Source organism: Lacerta agilis, chromosome 9 (genome assembly GCF_009819535.1).
Source record: "Lacerta agilis isolate rLacAgi1 chromosome 9, rLacAgi1.pri, whole genome shotgun sequence".
NCBI lineage: Eukaryota > Metazoa > Chordata > Lepidosauria > Squamata > Lacertidae > Lacerta > Lacerta agilis.
Window position 1 is genome coordinate 38,169,062 of NC_046320.1, and position 20,024 is coordinate 38,189,085.

Here is a 20,024-nt window from a genome sequence, read left to right on the forward strand (position 1 = left end):
TGGCGGCATTATTATGATGCCATGGCACCACAAAACCAATCTGATTTGGCTATGTGACACCACACTGAAATAAAATCAGAGTTAGGGCAACTCTTCCTGCTTTCACTCTAAAAGTGGGACTGCTTACCTCAGTTGCTGAAAAGAGTCTCATGTTTCACAAAAACAACTGAACCAGGTACAGTATGTGGTTTGAGCCCACCCAGAGACAGCTGTGGGCAATATTGTAGGGGTTGGACTATAGAACCCTCAAGGTCCCTTCCAACTCTACAATTCTATGATTCTATAAAACTTTGTATTTGGAATATCACCTCTTTCCCCTCTTTGGGTCAATACTAAGTCATGTGAGTGAGTGAGTGAAAGAGAATATACGGTATTAGAGCAGTGGTAGTGGTGTTTTTCTTAATACTAGTAAATCTATTAATAAAATCATACTTATTTTCAGGCAGTAATTTGGTGGGTGGGAAAGAAGCCATTGTATTTAATAAATTCTGTAACTATATTTTCATGCCTAGCAATACCACTATACCCTCCTCCTCATTTGCAATAGAGCTACGCCAGAGTGCACACAAAAGACTGCATTTGTCCAAAATAAAAGTGTTATTGTCGTCCCCTGCCACCTCAAGCTATTCTTAGCAATAGATATTTTGAGATCATAAGAATACATTGTAAGGTGCCCAGGATCTGAGTAGCTGCTTCTTGGAACTTGGGTCTTGCGTGGTTGAGGTTTCATTACTTCTAGAATCATTCATTAGAAGTATAAATTACTTGCTACTCAGTAGCTGCCAAGAATAACTCACACATCATCCTCTGCCAAGCTCTAACATTGGCACTGGGCTCATGCCCTGTCAAAATAAGCTCAGTCCATGTAGTCAAGCTTTTGGCCAGCACTCAGTATGTTAATATTAGGCACTCATGCTAACGGCAGTGAAGGTCATAGGTGTGACAGTTTCATTTGGTACTAAAAAGGTAATGTGTGCTTTAATTAGCTAATACAGTATTGATAGTGACTGACTTGCCATTGCTATATTTGATCAGTATTGCTAATTTTAATTATCACTCCTCTTTTCCAGAGATGCCCACTTTTGGCTTTGTGTTTCTTTACTCCTTAGTTTGCTTGACTTACATGGCTCATGGCTTGATATTATTCCCTAATGAAATGCCAATTGTAACCTCATTATGATCCACAGCAATTGGGTGATGGAAGTGCCTACACAATCTATGGTAACATATTTCCATGTGCTCTATGGTTTCCCTGAAAACAGGGTCCAGGCAGAAGACCCAGTTTGCCTCGCAACTACATTATCCACAAGCTCTACAATGTCATTCTTCCCATATGGAGCAGCGACAGATATTTATATGGGAGAAATGAAAAGGGCACAATATCAGGCAGGAGTGGCTAATCTGGCCCCCACACAATTTTTTCTGCCCCTCAGCCCTAATAGTTTTGGTGACAGTAGCACCAACACACACACAGCTTTGGTGTGGGCAGTTGGTCTGAGAATGTGAATCAGCCTCTTCCCATTCATCATATCAACCATGTGATGAGCAGAGGGGGTGATGATCCCTTTCCTCAACCAATTTGCCCAGATCATTTCAGGAGCTCGGCTGTGTGCATATGAGAGCTGGTTGAGTGTGAGGTGGCCAAATCCACACCCACCAGTGGCATGCAGCCCCATGAAGCTCCTGTCCAGTTCCAGGTGACACTAGTATAGGAAGGGAAGCACAAAAGGTTTTGCACTACTTAACTATGTTACTGCCTGCATTCCATTGTCTTTGTCCTATAGAGCTCATCGTGAACTGTTGAGAGCCATACCACCCTTCCTTGGATAATCGCACCTTGGTTTGCACTGCTTGTTCATGCTACTGCATGATAAAGAAATGGTACCAAGAATTGTTTTTAGGTATGTAAGTAACTTCACTACTAATATTAATTTACAAAGTGCTTCATGACTGGTATTCTTCACCCTTGGAACACTGTGAGATATAATCTTCCTAGAGGCATAGAGCTGAGGACTAGAGGTTGTGATGGCAAGATTACCCTTACCCACTGAATTAAGTTCATTTTTAAAAAAATTAAATACGCTTATACTGTAATCCTGCCTTTCTGCTATGGGGCTCTTAAAGAGGTCTCCATAGGGTTCTCAGGCTCTGATTAGAATCAGACCCTGAGCAGCTCAGCTTCTACAAGGTTGCTGCATCAGGCACCTTCAGACAGTGCCCTGATCTGGGGGTTGAACTTTAACCCGTATTTGATCTCTCTTTAGTTTACACAAAACAGGGACAAGAAAATGCTCAGTTAAAAATGTTCACTGAGCAAAAGCTGGGAGCAAATTTTATCACTTGCGTACCCTTGCACTGCCATCTTGCTCCATGTTTACTAAACTCACCTCGCCAAATGGTCCTGAAAGGCACCTGGGTTACTAAAATATGGCTGTCCACGACAAGTAGAGACAAACTATGGTACCATCAATTAATCTATGCACACTTCAAGTTGCACATTTAACCTTCTCTACACAAGATAGGGCTAGGCAAGGGTAAGTGTGTGTGTGTGTGTGTGTGTGTGTGTGTGTGTGTGTGTGTGTTTAAAAAACATCCTAAGCTATAACAATCTAGTATTATTAAACGTAGACAGACAGAAATAGTGCGGGAGGTCTTAAGAATTTGTAATTTATTCATAAACTGCTAAGCCATCATAGCAAACTTTTTAAATGAAATCTGATAGTTCTTTAAATATTTACCAGCTTGTTGACCCATTTTCTCAGTTAATTAGGGATTGCATTAACAATGTACTGAACAGAGGCAGCTTTTAAAATTAAGCAGCCCTATTGTGCATTGCACAAAGTTTTTATTTTGTTCAATGAAGCTAGAGAAAGGAAGCTCAATTGAAAACATCCCAATTCTTTAACAAAAAAGACACTTAATATATGACTAAATTAATCACTTTTCCTATGACTTAGTTGACAGATCCAGATCATCTTTCTAGGAAGAACATTCATTTTGCAGTCTTCTCTGTTTCTGTAATAGCTTTTTACTGACTTCAGCTGCACATATTTTCTTACCATGATTTCCGTGATAGACTGCATTATTTTCCAGTGAAAGGTTTTGCAGTATTTGCTTCTAATGAAAATGAATGAGTAATTCATCATACTTTCTCAACCTTTTTCAGTGCACTCGTTCATTTCCATCTTTAAGCTGAATCCCTTCATCTGAAACACACAATTGTGCAGCTGAAAATAATTCAGGGAAGATGTAGTCACACACCCTGTATGGCCTATTGCCAAAAGGGATTGAGAGGTGTTTTAGTTGTTTGTTTCTTCCTGGTCATCACCTTTCTTTCCCCTCACTATTTCCCTGTTATTAGCTGCTGCCTTGTACTTTATTTTGCATATATTTTGAGTTTTGAAGTCTTTTCAAAAATCTTTTCACAGAGTGTTTCATATTGAGGATGAAAGGTGGGATATAAATGTTTCAAATAAATACATAGCAAGCTCTGGAAGTAAGAAGAGGCATGCCCAGTGCATCCTATTCTATTACAATTGAATGGTCTCAATGACTATTTAAATCTAAACAAAATAAAAAATAATAAAATTCCTTCCAGTAGCACCTTAGAGACCAACTAAGTTTGTTCTTGGTATGAGCTTTCGTGTGCATGCACACTTCTTCAGATAGATACCAAGAACAAACTTAGTTGGTCTCTAAGGTGCTACTGGAAGGAATTATTTTATTTTATTTTATTTTACTATGGCAGACCAACACGGCTACCTACCTGTATTTAAATCTACTTCAGGTTAAGCAAAAAAAATTTAAAAAGATACGTGATTTTAAAGTGAGAGTTGCAACAATGTTGCAGTTCAGAGTGCTTCTCTTCAGGGCCGGCCAGCCATTCCCATTCCCAGGATACTCCATTAAATTTCCCGATTCCCTTGTCTTCTGTTCTCTTGCCCCACCTACTTCCAGTCAGCCAGCATTGCATGGTTATTGAGCATGCCTTCCCTGGGGTCCTCCCCCCTTAATAATGACATTTTTTATATTTCTACATATTTTGGGATTCTCCAAAGCATACCTTTTGGGTTTGCTTAGAGAAGGATTTGCACTCAGAGTAGTAAATAGCCTTTGCCAATTAACTCTACTTGGTCTCAGACTAACCATTGCTCAGGCCTTCTTTAATCCAGCACAACCTGAATCTGAAGAAAGTTTTTCCAGAGTGCTAAAAGGCTGTAAAAGTTGTAATAGGGCCATCCATTGGGTTTCCTGAGATGACCCGAGGTCTTTGTTCCAATTGTTCCAATAGCTGAACTGACCCAAAGTAGAAAACAAAGCAACTGCCAGCCGTGAGGATTAAACAAGCCAGCATATCAAGGTGCAAATGGCTAGAAGAAGCTTTCTCTCCATTTACACCTGATGAGCAGCCATGTTCCTCTGCCAAAAGGTGGCATTTACTGTGTCTTTGTTTCCTTCCTGGAGATCAATTCACAATGCAGCCAGTCAAGTGTTTGCATCCCATGGATCAATTTTCTTAACTGCCAGTGTTGCTCTGTTTTGTTTTTCTAAACAGGAAAGTTAGCTGAAGTGGCAAACATTTGACTGATTTGAGAAATCTCACACACCAAACCAAAGGCATCGCAACCTAAGTGAGAAGAGGGCAAAGGGCTTCTGTTTACTTGAAAAGATGAACCACAAGAGCAGAAACTTTTTCTGCAGAGACGAACTAGGAGGTGACACTCAGTGGCAGAGGAAGGATTTCTATTTCTGGCACTACCTTAAGGCAACAAAGGAAACATAATAGCAACAGTAGTCCAATTTAATGAGCAGGTATGCAATATTAATTGCATTAAGAGTTACACTTTGAACAAAACATACCTTTATATTTTCATATCTGAAAGTAAGAACATCTGCATAATATCTGCAAAGTAGCTAGATACATCTGCATTGCAACAAAATCATGCCTACACAAAATAGGTTTGCTTAGATGGTTGTATGCAACTGCTCCACTTCCTGTGCTATTATTTTCTACTGCAGGCCTACAGATGAAGCTACTGACATCTAACAGGAAGAACAACCACCATGAGCTAGTAGACATCCTAGAGAACAGCTTTTTTGCCACTGCCTGATGGGCTGATCCAGTTGTATTCTGCCTGTACCAGAACAAAGCTGTTCTCTCGTATCTTTCTGAAATGCATCATCTCCCCATTCTCCTGAAGTGCCATGGCATTATTTTCTGGCTCACTAAAGGACACTTCCGTTCGCTTGTGACAATACTGGGAATGGATGCAGCGTAGACCAACAGCCAGCACCATGCTGAGGACAGCAGAGCATCCAAGGAGAACACCCAGCTGAGCTACTACAAGCTGGGACTCCTTGTGTGGCTTTCCTCCTCCTTCTCCAGAAATAGTAGCTTTGGGTGTGGCTCTTGTTACCTTCAGGAGTGTGTTCCCAGGGATATCCTTTCTGCCCTTTCCCTCCTGCTCATGTGATGTAAGTTCAGCCTGGGGCAGGAAGTTTGCTGGAACTTCCCACGTCGCTGCTTGTTTCTCTGCCATCTTCCTTGGAGCTCCTGATAAACTTTGATAGACACTCGTGTCCTCTTCACTACCTAAATGCTCTGGTATTGTTCCCATGCCTGGAAGACGTAGAGGATCCCGGAAGTGGACCAGCGGTGAAGCTGTAACGGGTAGCACAGACTTGCTAAGGCCTGGGTTAGGTGTTGTGGAAACCCCCTTAAAAACAAAGAGATGAAGTGCACATGGGATGTGACAGCCATTGTCTTTGCTGAGATATACAGTCAACTTTTAGTTGTTCACTTAGGTCAAAACTATTATCGTTAGCCTACTAGAATCATCACAATTCTCACAGATAACTGTTCTCATCATAATAGCACACCACTTCTTGAGAGCTCTTAAAATGATCCTAGAGCAGTATTGAATCAGACCAATGGGAGGGGATGAGGAAGAAGATAGGTAACCATTGATTAGCATTCAGAATTCTCATTTTAGAAAGGCTTCTTAGCTTGCAGAGGTAGTAGCAGGTTTATGCTGTGTCACCACATTTTGTGACCTTCAGAGGTGAGCATGTTGTTTTCTTACTGTGATGCCGTTATATGCTTTGGTGATGGGTTTGGTGTTTGGGTAAAGGAATGTTACAGAACTATTTTGTTTGCCTCACTGGTCTCTGCTCGCTCAAAAATGTCTGATAGGTTTTATAGACAGAGGAGCATAAAGTTAGCCTGTTGCACAATCAAATGCTTCTATCAGATGTCAAGAAGATAAAGAACTATACAACATTTAGAAGACATCTGGAGGCAACCTTGTATATGGAAGGATTTAATGTTTGATGTATTATTATGCTTTTATATTTGTTGGAAATCCTCCCCCAGTGGCTGGAGCAACCCAGTCAGATGGGTGCAGTACAATTATTATTATTATTATTATTCATCTAGGTTAGACTCCACCAGGAGCTTTCTTGGCCACTGCCAGTTAAGGAAAATGGAAATGTGAGAGCCAATATGGTAGAGAAGGACAAAATGCATGTTCCAATTCTCACTAAGTAATAAAGTTCATTGGGTGACCTTTGGGCCAGTCACCATCTCTCAGCCTATCCTATTCTATGAAGTAAGCATCTGCCTGTTCTTTCATGCCTTCTGACAGTCTCTGTCTCATCTCTACTATTCATGCGGCAATTACTACCCTCTCCTTGACACTGCTGCCTTGTCTCTTCCCTATGAACTGTAACTCCTCTGAGCAGAATCTGTATCACCTTCTGTGTTCTGCTCAGTGCCTAACATCATGAGCAAAAGAAAACACTGAGTAGCAGGACTAGGAAAGCTACTAGTACTGAGAATCTTAGTAGTTGAAAGAGCATGCTGTATCTATGGCCCAAGGGTTAATTGTAAGACTTGTCTATCCTCTTCCAGCAGAGCTGTTTACAGCCAGCTGTCTCCTGTCTATACAACTCCAGGAATAATTGGCATCAAAATGAACACTTAGAACACAATAGCTTTGAATGTCTGCATAAAAAGGTACCACAAACCCAGTGGGGCTCTGTTCCAAGAGTTTACTTTAACTTATTTAAGATTTCAGAGAGTCTACTGCCCTCTAACTGGAGTAAGCGAGAACAGCACTAATGCCTCAGTATATACGTGATCTACATCAAAATCCACTGAATGGAAAATCAGACACTGACTATTTAGCCTTCTTTCCAGGACCATCATGAGTACTGCAGCACTGTAGCATATAGTCTTTCTGAATGTACTTCAGATTTTCACTAAATTCAGACACTGTAAGGGGGGAGAAAAACACCAAATGCACTTCTTTGCTTGGCCTGTTTTCTCTGTGGTCTACACACCATGCCTGTGTCTGAAGCCAGTTATAGTGGGGAGAGAATTATTTGCTTCAGAAGCCGACGAATCTTAAAGCTAACTAGGTCACAACTAATTAAGCACATCAGTTTTGGCAATCTGTGCTTATCAAGAGACATGAAATGACCTCAGATGCAGTCTACGTGTGCCAGACATTCCAGACAGGATTCCAGAAGGCTAAAATCAAGCTATTGTTGGATCCTCTGTATTTGTAGACTGGGGGCAAGTTTTCAAGTCACAAATAATTCTTCCTCAAGTAAAAACCAGTTTCTACGTGTAAAAGGCTTCTGCCCCATTACCAGCAGGCCGACCCTCTGTTGAACCAAATGTTCTGCAAACAACACATTCCCTACAAGGTCTGTTCAGCCTTGTGTGAGTATGGGGCCAAGCCTATGACTTTCCCATCACAAAGCAAACAAAGCAGTAGTGTGTCCATTATACTTTTGAGTTCAAGCCCTCAAGGAGAATTTGTTCTCCATATACATGGTTGCGGGGGGGGGGGCATAGTTACAGATTTGTTTTCAGTCCCACATCGTTATACTCTTACGATTTCAATGCAGATCAAATAATGAGACAAGTTCTCATTGCATTCAGTGACAGTAGGAAAATGGTCTCAGGAGCATTTGAATTTGTGTCCGAGGAGAGACTCTAAATTTTATCAGTAGGGTTTAGCTATGTGTTGGGTCACTACAGTGGCTCTTACTTGCACATCTCTGTGAGATGAGAGTGTGGTACCAGTTTAAACAAATACATCTCACTTTTATCATACTGTATTAGGCTTCTGTCAGAAAGAGACGATGCTGAAGGATAGTAACAATGTACTACCAAAGATCTTTCTTGAAAACAAATCAAATGCCATCCTTTCAGTGCTTACCTCAATGCCTTTTTTACATGTAGAGCAAAGCTGTGATATGGGAAAGCTTGAAGTATTTTCTCTCCTGAAATGTTGGGGAGCAAAGTGTAAATTAATTACATTTTGTTCTGATAAATTCAGCTTGTATTCTGCACACATGTTCCTAACTGTCACAAGGAAATTCCTCCCAAAGCTTACTCAGGAGTGGGGTTGTGAGGGATGCTTTAATTGTATGGTATGTCACAGATATGAATCCCACATAGGAGGCTGCTTACTCAGAGCCACACCACTGGTCTGTCTAGCTAAGCTTTGTCTACATGGACAGGTAGCACATCTCCAGGGTTTCAGGCAGAGGTCCTTTGAAGACTTACATGGAGATGCTGCAAGCCAGCTACTCTACCACTGAGCCACAGCCCATATGTGCCACAGAATTAGATCTGTTTCATATAAGATAGGCACTATGTGAAGATCATTTGAAATCATACGCTCAGGTGAGCTCTGTAGCTGAAAACCAATGACAAGGAATGGGCTTGTGCCCAACACTCTGTGAGCATTGGGACTTCCATTTCCTCTCCTCCCCACTGCAGCCCCCTGCACGACCTCCAGAATCGGCTCCAGAGAGGCCCCCCAACTGTCTGGAGATTTGGAGGATGCATAGGGGACAGAAAGAAAAGGGGGAAAGGAAAATTCCCTTTGCACAAGTGGAAGTCAATTCTGCACACACAATGGCAGCACTAGATACAAGCCACTGAGACCATCTCTCCAGAGACTGTCTCTCTCTCCATGAGCATCTTATTTTGCTACCAGATAGCTATCATTCCAGGTATCTTTCAAATGGCAGCCATTTTGCATTTAGCTGGTTTTAGTCCTCCAGAATGCCTACGCCTGGCAGTGTTTGAAAGCTCTGCGTTATTCTGCAATTATTACACACTTAAAATGAAATGTAAACGTGAGAGAGAGAGAGAGAGAGAGATGCAGCACTCAGAATTTTTTAAGACTCTGCCATGTTTTGGCAAATCCAATATTCATAAATATTAGTGCAATAAGTGTTATGTGCAGCATGACATGTAATGCCCACAAAGTACCTGTTGTACATGCTGTGGCTGGAGGAATCATGTTGTGCTATGAAGCCGAGATCCTGGAACTGAAGTGATGGCTCCAGTGTGAGATCACCAACTGTGCCACTTCCATTAGCTTGTCTTTCTCTACTGTGACTGATGGCATGTGAAGTGACCAAGTCTGCAAGGGATTCAGACAGAACATTTCCATTGTCAGGAGGCTCAGAGACTTGTCGTCCGCTGTAAGATGGATCCAAAATCAATGTGGCTGCAATCCGAGTCAGACTAGTATGTGTAAATTTTGCAAACTGAGTTAAGATGGTGTCAGGAGTGGAACTTTCTGGGGTTAAGCACAAAGCAAAACATTAAAAAAATATAATACTGTTAGCAGACATTTCTATTGAACATGCTTATCTTATGTATATATTTCATATTTGTTAAGATGACATAACTGGAGTACTGGATTAGACACATCCAATCTGTTAGATGCTTCTGTTTCCAATAGTAGCCAGATAGGTGCCTCTGGAGAATCTCACAAGAAAGGCATGATCGTGACATTCAAATCATGACAATCAGCAAGGCAAATACTTTCACATTCATTAGCCCACATTACATTCTGGGAACACAGCACACTGTCTTTTACTGCCACTTCAGTGGTCCACCTCACTCAGTACTGTCAAACTTTATACACCAAGTGGCAGCAGCTCTCCAGGATTTCAGACATGAGTCTTTCCCAGATCTATACGGAGAAGCTGGGTATTGAAAACATGACCTTTTCATGCAATGTATGCAGTGTCTATTAAGACTTTCCATTCCCAATGACAATAAGCAGTACTGTAATATAAAAGAAAGCTTATAATAAAAGTTAGAAGAAACCCTTACAGCTTTGGAAAAACAAGTGTCATCTTTTGGCTAGTACGTATATTCTGTTTTCAATCAGATAAGCAGGAAGATAAGGAAGGTAGAAGGAAGAAATAGAAGAGAAACAGGAGATGGAAAAGAGGAATGATGGAGTAAGTTTGTGTGTGTCAGCTGGACAAGGAGTTAGACAGACTCTTGGATAAAAGCAAATTTAGTTTTACAAAGGAGCAGAGGGGAGGAGAAGCAACAGTGACACACCCTTCTTCTTTCCCACTTCTACCAATGGGTGGTACACAACTAAATCATAAGAGTAGATTCATAGAAGTCCAGTGATTTCAATGAGTCTGTTCTGAGTATGATGCAGGGCATCACACAATGAGTTTATAATTTAATCCATCATAGAAGCTTTGCACTAATATAAATCCTAATACTTCTAAGTCATATAAGATAATAGAAGTGTGAAATAGCATAGACCTATAGAAAGGTTCCACTTGGGGGGGGGGGTGTCAGATAAAAACATACCTTTCCCTGCAGCAAATGCTCCTTTTAGATCAGTAGACTTTTGAAGAGATGTTGGCTTTATTACACTGGGGGCTACATTACTTTCAGCTGTGGTTCTGTTTTGTGTTTGTTGAGACACAGTGGAAGATTCAATCCTTGCCCAATAAACAAAGTACGACTGGACGACTGATAAACTGTTTTTTAAAAAGTGTTTGAATCAAGGCTTTAGTCATTCTGTACCATAAATAAATCATCAGAACATTTGGTAAATCAAAGGGAATTTTTTAAAAATCTACAAACAGAATTAGTGTAAAAGACATTAAAGGATTAGACATAACACTTTTCTGTTTTGAAATGACAACAAATAACCAGCTGAAACCTTAGTGAACGGGGTTTTAAATAAAATCACAATTAGAGCTAATCAAAACACATGGGGGGAAGTCTACTTTTAATCAGCTTCTTAAAAATTAATTTTACATTTGACAAAAATAGCTCCATAGAAGGACTTGTGTCCAGTGTTTAGTAAATGTGCCCTAAGGCTGGAATCCTAACCTATACTGCCCTGTTTGGCTGGGCAGTTACTAGCATTTAGAATGCTTATGAAATCTGCCAGTGTTGGACGCCTTCCAAAATGTTGAGGTTTCACTTTATGAGAAAGAGCAGAGCTGATCAATGTTGGAAATCCATTTATATACAGTTTAAAGGTTTAAAAGAGAAAGCATAAAAATTATGCTTTACCACTCTGTCTGACTAGATATCAAACTTAAATCCTACGGAGTACAACTGTAAACCTGTGCAAAGAAGAAATGAAACGTTTTCTCTTATTTCCCCTTTCAGCATACACTCCTGCAGGAAAGGTTGGTTTAAAATAATAGTTAATAAATTGTTTTGGGTAGGCGGTAGGCTTGTATAGAAAATAATTTTAACTTTTTCTTTAAAAAGGCTTCCTGAAGGAAAAAGAAAAACAGAAAGTAATTATGTAGGGAAATGGGTTGTAGTTTCTACAAGTGGAATTCCTACTGAACTACAAACAGAGTGGAACTCAAGGGATATTGGAATGGTGGAACAATAATGGAGCAGACCTAGTTCAAGTTCTCTTATAGTGACCATTATGTTTCTGAGCTTAGAATCAATATCATGCTACCATTCCTCAGTAAATTTTGCAAAGAGCCAGCTAGCTAGGACCTATGGATTCCTCCACTAGAAGATTTCCAATCTGTTAACCATCAAGCAGACCTTCAATCTTAACAATCCAAAATTTCTTACAAGAACCTGATGTCTCCAATGGGCTGATCAGGTGCTTTCCACACGAACGACAGGTTTCTCTTCAGGGACTTGTCTGAATGGGTGACTGTGTCGCCATCTTCAAAACAAGTCAGCAGTTTGGAGCCAGGAGGAATGTAAACAAAAGTGCCAGCAATTTGATCGTTTGATACCCTGCGAGCTTGAAGCATAAAGCCCATGAAATCACGCGAGCTCCTGACGGTGACTGGAGACAAAGTGGAAGTTACACAATAACATAAGCCCTTGGAAATGCATTTTAATATTTGCGTTGTGAAATTTGCATCTACATTCCATGCTAGGTGGTGTGGTTGGCAACGGCAAGTTGTTGGAATTTTATATATTTTAAAATAAATGTTGCCCTTGGTAATTTATTAAGCACAGTCAATATTAGCATTAGGGTCCCGGGAGGTGGGGGCGGGGAGAGATACACCTAAAATAAGCCTTGCCATACTGACCTCCACTGATTACTGTCAACATTCTGGTCTCATCACCATGAGATCCAAATCTCAAAAAGCAGAGAGTGGAACCTGTGGCTCTCCACATGCTGATGGACTCCAACTCTTATCAGTCTCAGCCAGGAATGATAGGAGTTGTAGTCTAACCAGATCTGAACAAGATACTGAACCAGATACTAACAAGTATCTGAAGAAGTGTGCATGCACATGAAAGCTCATACCAAGAACAAACTTAGTTGGTCTCTAAGGTGCTACTGGAAGGAATTTTTTATTTTATTTTGTTCAGATCTGAAGAGCATATGCACATACAGTTGTATGCACATAGAACCCACTGCCAGAAGTCGTGCAAATGTGTGGACACCAGGGGGCAGGAACAGCAATTAAGACAGTGTCAATTGGGGCCAGCAAACAAAGTCTCGTTCCCCCCTTCACATGTTAACTGTACACATGAAGGATGAGGGGTGGGGTATTTCTGGCCTGTGAAAGTGAAGCTTTCTTTGCCATAACAGAAGGGAGTCACTAGAGCTTCCATAGCAGGAGGCTAAGTAATCTCCTTCAGTGAGAGCCAACTGTAACTGGCAGTGATCCATGAACTGCGTATGAAAAACACTGGTGTTTTATTCCAAGCAATGTCACATGCAAGCTACTCCTTCTGTAATATAAATGAGCATAACTGCATTTCGATTTCTGTTTATACACAGTTACACCCAACACACATTAATTATCACATATAAAGCAAAAGTTTCCTTTTAAGTAATATAACTTCCCAACATACCCGTAAAGTGCTCGTTGTGTGAGCCACATAAGTATCTGCAAAACTGCCCTGACTATTTTAATTCGTGTTTCAAATTTAGTCTTGCTGTTACATCTGCGTACTGCTTGATATTTGTTCTTCTGTTCATTCAATTAGTTTTGTCCTCCTGCATTTGGAGAGCAACTGGGACTTTGGCAAATGCAGGCCATCTTAAGCAGCAAAGAGCAACTGAGAAGGGATTCAGTGCTTTGAATCTTCTTCAGCCTGAGGGCTGCATTGCCCAATGGGCAAACTTCCAGCTGCCACCATGATAGGTGGGAGATAAAGCAAAAGTGGGCAGAACAAGGAATGCAAATTTTACCTTTGTACAGTAGGCTAGTTGTTACACACACTCACATACCACTCTTTATGCACCATCCAGGCGAGCAAAAAGCATTATCAGTTTCAATGACACATTCCAGCCAGGCTAACCCACCAGAGGCTCATGCAAAGCAGCAACATTGAAGAGTGTTGCCTAGGGAGAAGGAGTGTTGCTGGCAAGAGTCCCAAGAGCTGTATAGAAAGGCTTAAAAGGTTACATGTGACTCCCAAGGCTGAGGTACCCACTCCTGATCTACGGCCTCTAACTGAATACATCCCTCTGGCTTTCCCCCAAAAGATCATAATTAGCTGTGACTCCTTACCTGGAACCTTGTCACCAGGAAAAAAGGATATATTGGTATGGATGGTAATATAGTTATTCTGTGGGTTCTGAAGGTGAGCTCTGATATGTTTGGGCCTCATATCAGTACATGCCGAAAGACTGGCCCCATGGGAGAATGCTGCAGTGTATGAAACTAAGCACAGGATTGTCAATGCCCACACAACAAAAAGTGCCTGAACTTTCATCTCTTCCTCTACCTGTCAGGAAAAAATGTTGGAGGTTATTGCAGTGATTTTCAATCAATTTTTAAAAGTACAATTTGTATGAAGCTACACCAGTGACACCTTTGAATTTCAGATGAAACTGTCAATTTCACAAGCTTTGGACTGTGAGAAAGGAGGTTTTAATCTACCCCTGAGTTTTTTCCTGGTTAGCCCATGAAATAAAACACTTTGAGAACAAAGTAGGCTTTGACTTATTCTGGAACTGTTGGGGTGGCGGGGCAGTAACCACCCAAAGTGGTTACCTGAAATCGTTTGCCAGTATGCTTCTGGCTCATGGCAATCTGACGGTGCATGTATTCTCTTACATTGTGGGCATGCTGCAAAAGGAGAGCTAGCAGTGGGGTAACTATCAGAAACATTGATGGACCTTTCCTAGAGTTTAGCATGCGGGGAATGGATAGCAGCTACTTGGATTCCACACACAGTTCAGAGGACACTGCTGCAGCTAACACATCCTTGAAGGGCAGTTGGCATTTTCCTCAGCATTCAAACCCAATATTGAGCAGCTGGAAGACAACACAGCCATTGAAACTGCAAGTACAATGTGGGGTGAGGTGGCATAAGTCGGGAAGGGTTTAGAAGTAGGAGCACATGCTTTTCATTTAGAAGATCCCAGGTATTTCCATTTTAATGGATCAACCTAGCCGAATAAATGCTCTGAGCTGATATAAAGCAACTTCCTCTGTGCGTGTTACACATACCTATTTAATTTGTATACTGCTTTTGCAAATATTTCCCAAAGCAGTCTATGACCATATACAATATTCATATCACTGAACAGGGACACAAGTACTTAATTATGCCCACTATGTTGATGCCATTTTATTTTCTAAAATACTTTTTAGAGGCATCTTTAAAAGTTGAGCACTCACAATTGTCCCAATATAGCCATTTAAATCTAGCATTTCAAACCCAACATTTTATCAGTTCTCTGATTTCCTTGACTTTCACTTTACCTCTGTGTGCTCCTGCTGATCAGCGCTGGAAGACACAACCCTACTGACTTAGAAATATACCAAAGAAGAATAGGGAAAAGGGAGGTCCTCATATATTTAAAAGCCCATGCTGAATATATTCATGTTTTTGGAAGTAAATCATTCAAAAGTATAAATACACATGTAATTATTAAAAGCAGCTGTGCTTGAATACTGTAGAACAGCACTATAGAGCTATGGCAGGAAAGGTCCAAGCAGCAGAAGGTCCTGTCCAAGTCAGGCCTAGGTCTCATGGTCACTTCTCTTGGGGTACAGTGGTCAGTGAAGTTTAAAGGCCTCATGTCATACTTGACTCCAAAATTTCCTTTAATTATTCATACTTTCCAAAACAAAACAAAACAAAAGCCCAGCTTTTCTGGAAGGTGAGTTAAGATTGGAGAGAATGAAGGGTGGTGAAGCAAACATGCAAGAGTAGAAAAATCATTTCCATCTGCACTGCAGATCCATCATCCAATCTCCTCCTGCCACCTATTCCTTCCCCTTACATTTGTGTCTGCCTATCAGCAAAATCAGTTCTCCATTAAAAAGTTATCCATTAGCTGATCCTATAAGCTTTTATAGTCATCTCTTCTATCCTACCAGACAATATCAGCCATTTGGCATTTAAATTAGTGTCTTAAACACCTTAAGCTCATACACAAGAATAGGTCTATTCAGAGTTCAGCTTATATAGACTTTCCTACCACCTTTAAATGTGCCTGATCAGATGCTATTAAATATTGAACTACTTCTTCTGAGCCAATGTTTAGCTCAATTCTTTTCCTCCACAGTGATTTCTGAAACCATTTACAGACTGAAAACAACACAAGGCCATATAAAGGAATCCCTTTTTAAAAACCCAGCCCTTGAATTAGCATAGGTTTTGAACAAATTGAATCACACACACTCCCATCTTCCAATATAATCCCTGCTACAGCCATTTTTGTAAGTAGTTAAATATATGCAAGTTATTTTTCCTGTTTAATAGGATATTTTCTCCATATCCCAATTTTGCTTTTAGCCCTATAAAATCTCCTCTTAGTATTCAACACCTTAGTTGCATTAGCATTGCCAGTTTCTTACCTTGGGACACATGTTCCTTCAGATACTCAGCAATTTTCTCCTTCAGCCTGCCAGGCAAACATCCTTTAAGGAAAAAAGTTCTTTACTCTCTCTACTAATGAGAAGAGCAACAGCTGTTACTGCTAATCCTTAATACCTACAGGAACTCTGTCAGTGCTCAAATCCAGTTTTAATCATGTTAGTTTTCTTCACACTCTACTCACCCACTTAAAAAGAAACACATCAACACCAAGTTTCCGCAGTGAAAACAAAACCTGGGCTACCATATTATACACATTTACTTGGAAGAAAATCTCAAATGCACTTAAAAGTGAACATAGGATGAGAGCCATAAAAAAGACAGTGGAGAATAATCTAGGGTTTCAGGAACATTAAGGTCTGGTCTCTTGCGCACCTTCCCACACATGTGTAGCACAAAGAAAGATGTGCTTTCTTTTGTGTACTCAAGGATATACACTGAATAGGTTGCCTTTCAGATTTGTATGGGAATAACTTGAGAGCAAAAATAATACAGAAGGAATGAGACCTAGACACGTCTATTTCACTGTATTAAAACATAAATGTTTTGACTTCAACAACATTTCAAAATGCAGTTATAAAAAGGGGAAAGGTCATGATCCTTAAAGCTCCCTATTCTCTACCCTCACTTTGGCTGATGTCATTGATTCTGGCCAAGAATATAGGTCATGGCCACAAAATCCCATTCTTAGCGTGAAGAAAGGCTGCAAGTCTTAACTGAAGTTTCAAAACAGGTGTTCCAAGAACCATAGCATGAGCAGCATAGCATTTATTTACACCATATTCCTTGACAACAGCCTCAGTGAAGAAGAACCAAAACTGAGACTGAAGTCTGAAAACAACTTAAGCTAGGTGTGTGTGTGTGTGTGTGTGTGTGTGTGTGTGTCTGTCTGTACACACACACAAAATATATATATATATATACGAAAAAAATTGTAACCTCCCTTTCACATGTCTTAGGTCTGTGGGCACATTTGCATGTTTGAGCAAGTGCCATGGGTACCACCACCCTGGTCATTTCTGCCCCCCAATCCAAAGAAAGGAAGTGCATGCACATCTTACTTCCAAGGGATCTAGGTAGAATTAACCTGAACCTAGAAAAGCACATGGAGCTGAAACAGGATAATAAGAGTGCCATTCTTCCAACTTCCTCCTTCAGTTGTATGTACTTTCGGGGGGGGGGGGAATAAACTACCATTACCCCATCATCACCAAGGTGGCAGTTCAGGGAAGCATTTAGAGGCTTTGTGGGCACTAGGAAAAGGCTTCAGTGGCACCATTGTGCCCCTGGATGCAACACGAACAACCTCTGCCCCATGAATACTAATAAGCAACATTAAACAGAGCAGCAGAAATAAAACCAAAAGCACTCAGCAGACCCAATCAGAAATTCTCTGGAAAGTGGACACTAGCCTGGCAAATATTTAAAACCAAGAGGAAACTTGCAAGGTAATTTCCCCAAGAAAAGTCCCACAGCTTCAGTATCACTGCAGAAATGACCCTGCTCTGTGTATTATCCAGTAGTTGGGGGCATAAGTAGCAAGTTCTGTGCAGATTTAAAATTAATAGCTTTATAATTTGAATGCTGAAAAACTGAAGTGGAAGGCTGTTCTACTTATGTCTCTTTAGGTTTTAAAATCTTCATCAAGCAGAGTAAAAACTAGAACTCTTGCTTTGGGGAAGGATTGTTAGTTCTACTGTAGACACATTCTTGGAAGTTTAAAAAATGCTAATTGTCATTTTCCTCATTAATTGCTCCTTTCAGGAAAGCATAAGTAGACGATGGCAAATTTTATCACTAGTGTTATTCATTAAAATTGCTAGAGCTATAGATATTTTGCACAGAAATCCTGTACTTCTATCATTATCAGTTGCACTTTCCTATCCAAGGTAGGAATTTGTTTGGACTCAGTCTGGGCATTTTAAACCAGTTGCTACATGATAATGCTCAACTAGCCTTGAGCAGACACTTCAGAAAATAAGGGGCAACTTACAGTGAGTCCACTCAGAAGCCTTAGCTCAGTGGAACTCTCTCTCAGGTGAGTATAGAATTACAGTTTTAGTACCAAAAAAGGTATCAAACAATTTTTTCATAGACTAATCTTGGGCAAATAAGCTTCATCTTTATAATAACAAAGTACTGTGCCTTAAATATTCTTGATACTTTACAGATCAGCAGAATAGACTGTGAGTTAGCTTTAGACTTTTCAAGATCCCAACAGAAGATAGCAACTTTCTTTTCATTTCCTGCAGGCCTTGATCCACACCAAAAGTTGCTCACTGTGTAAAAGGCCCTAAGGCAAATAGTGAAGATGCAGCCAAATCGCCCCCAATATATAGGTAGGATTAACTGTGTGATCCTACACACTCAGATGTTAAGCCCTAAGGAGTTCAGTGATGCTTACTCCCAGCCAAATGCCTATTTCAATCACTTTTCTCCTTAACAGCAATTAAGTACCAGTAAGTCTTCATCCCTGTCGCTTAAGCCATTTTGCCTTCCTAGATAGCCATGATTTAATGTAAAGCTAAATCATAAAGAACATGCAGGCATAGCATGGCTCCCAGTCATACTACTCTGTTTACATTGCAATGGCACAAGGGATGGCAAGTTATAATCTTGGGCTATGCATGCAATGCAGTGCATGTGTATGCATGTATTTGAATTAGGGCTCTTAAACAAAGCTGCTCTTTCAAGTTGTGACAGGGTTAAATAACTGTGGGTAAGGTATTATATAATAGCAGATATACTTACAATAAACATTCCACAAATACACTGTTTTAGATGTTTGGAAACAAAATACTTTAGCTACTTCCAGCAACCATTTTGGAAGATGAAGGGATCCAGTAACCTTGCCACCTGTAACCTTTTTCCAAAACAAGTTAAAAATTACATAGTAAACCTGAAGGAACATCCATTTTAAAAAGAAGCCATTAACCATGCCTGTGATTTGTATTTACATGGTAGTGTTTTCTCAAGCCCTCGTCAAAGAGTTATAAATTATTGAAACATGCTATAAAATTGTGTTCTCTTTGTATGCTGCACAGAGCCATGTGAAATGTGAATAAGTTAACAATTATTAATTCCTTCCCTTCAAGTGTTGCTATTCCCTCCTTGTACCAAAGGCCTTCTGTTATTTGAAGAGATGGAACAATGTTGTATTCACACAATTGTTCATGTTTATTCATGCACAACTCAAAGGTATGTGCTGATTTTAAAAGGCAGCTTTAAGTTGTTCAGAGAACAACATAATGTACAAGACACCCCATGCTGGGTTGTTTTATAACTTTTTATCAAAACATTCTCAACTCTATACTATGGGACTTGTTTTAGTTTAGCTTTGCATACAGTACAATCCTGTACATGCCTATTCAGAGATGCCCCTTTAAGGTAGGTCCCAGCTGAGTTCAATGGGACTTGCTTCCAAATAAGCTGAACATAGAATTACATCCTAAACATATTTTGAACGGGAGTAAGATTTCTTCAATGGCTATTTCAGACTAAGGAAACATTTTGTTTGCAGCAACTGAGTTTTAACTTAGATTGCTAAACACAAGGTTTATGATTCCTTTCCCCCTATTCTCCCATTTCCTTGGGTTAAAAAGTCAGCCATCTAGTTGAACATTTTTGGGCACAAATGTATGAAAGTGTGTGTGACCTAAAGAATGGTTAAGGGATATGCAATGGAACTTTGACCACAACAGCTCTACACAGACCTTCCCCTATTTTTGTTATAGCCCACCCTACCAATTTATTTATTTATTATTAGTTTCTTAGCTTTCATGTTTCAAGGCTGACTCTGCTTTAAAAATAAAAAAGAATAGTCTCTGGATTCTCCTCGAGCTGCTGGATTTTATATTACATGTCAGATCCTGCACTCTGTGCAGCCACAGATTTATGAGCC

The 20,024-nt window shown here is 40.2% G+C and overlaps 1 protein-coding gene and 1 long non-coding RNA gene across 4 annotated transcripts; one reads left to right on the plus strand and one right to left on the minus strand.

Annotated features, from left to right (window-relative positions):
• The first annotated feature begins 1,633 nt into the window (after window positions 1-1,633).
• LOC117052691 lies at window positions 1,634-5,117 on the plus strand. The gene is made up of 3 exons (XR_004427311.1): window positions 1,634-1,901; window positions 4,556-4,812; window positions 5,020-5,117. It is a non-coding gene; the product is annotated as an uncharacterized LOC117052691 (long non-coding RNA).
• On the minus strand, window positions 4,784-19,725 carry REELD1 (reeler domain containing 1). 3 transcript variants are annotated; one of them, XM_033159733.1, is made up of 8 exons: window positions 18,875-19,725; window positions 16,105-16,167; window positions 13,804-14,020; window positions 11,894-12,116; window positions 10,649-10,821; window positions 9,293-9,605; window positions 8,229-8,292; window positions 4,784-5,717 (listed from the first exon to the last, which is right to left on the minus strand). In XM_033159733.1, the coding sequence occupies exons 2-8, from the start codon at window positions 16,114-16,116 to the stop codon at window positions 5,082-5,084; spliced, it is 1,638 nt and encodes a 545-aa protein (XP_033015624.1). In that variant the 5' UTR covers window positions 16,117-16,167; window positions 18,875-19,725; the 3' UTR covers window positions 4,784-5,081. The 3 variants fall into 3 exon arrangements, with proteins under 3 accessions (XP_033015624.1, XP_033015625.1, XP_033015626.1); XM_033159734.1 differs by lacking the exon at window positions 18,875-19,725 and having other exon boundaries at window positions 9,293-9,446; window positions 16,105-16,439; XM_033159735.1 differs by lacking the exon at window positions 18,875-19,725 and having other exon boundaries at window positions 5,447-5,662; window positions 16,105-16,439.
• Window positions 19,726-20,024: the final 299 nt, after the last annotated feature.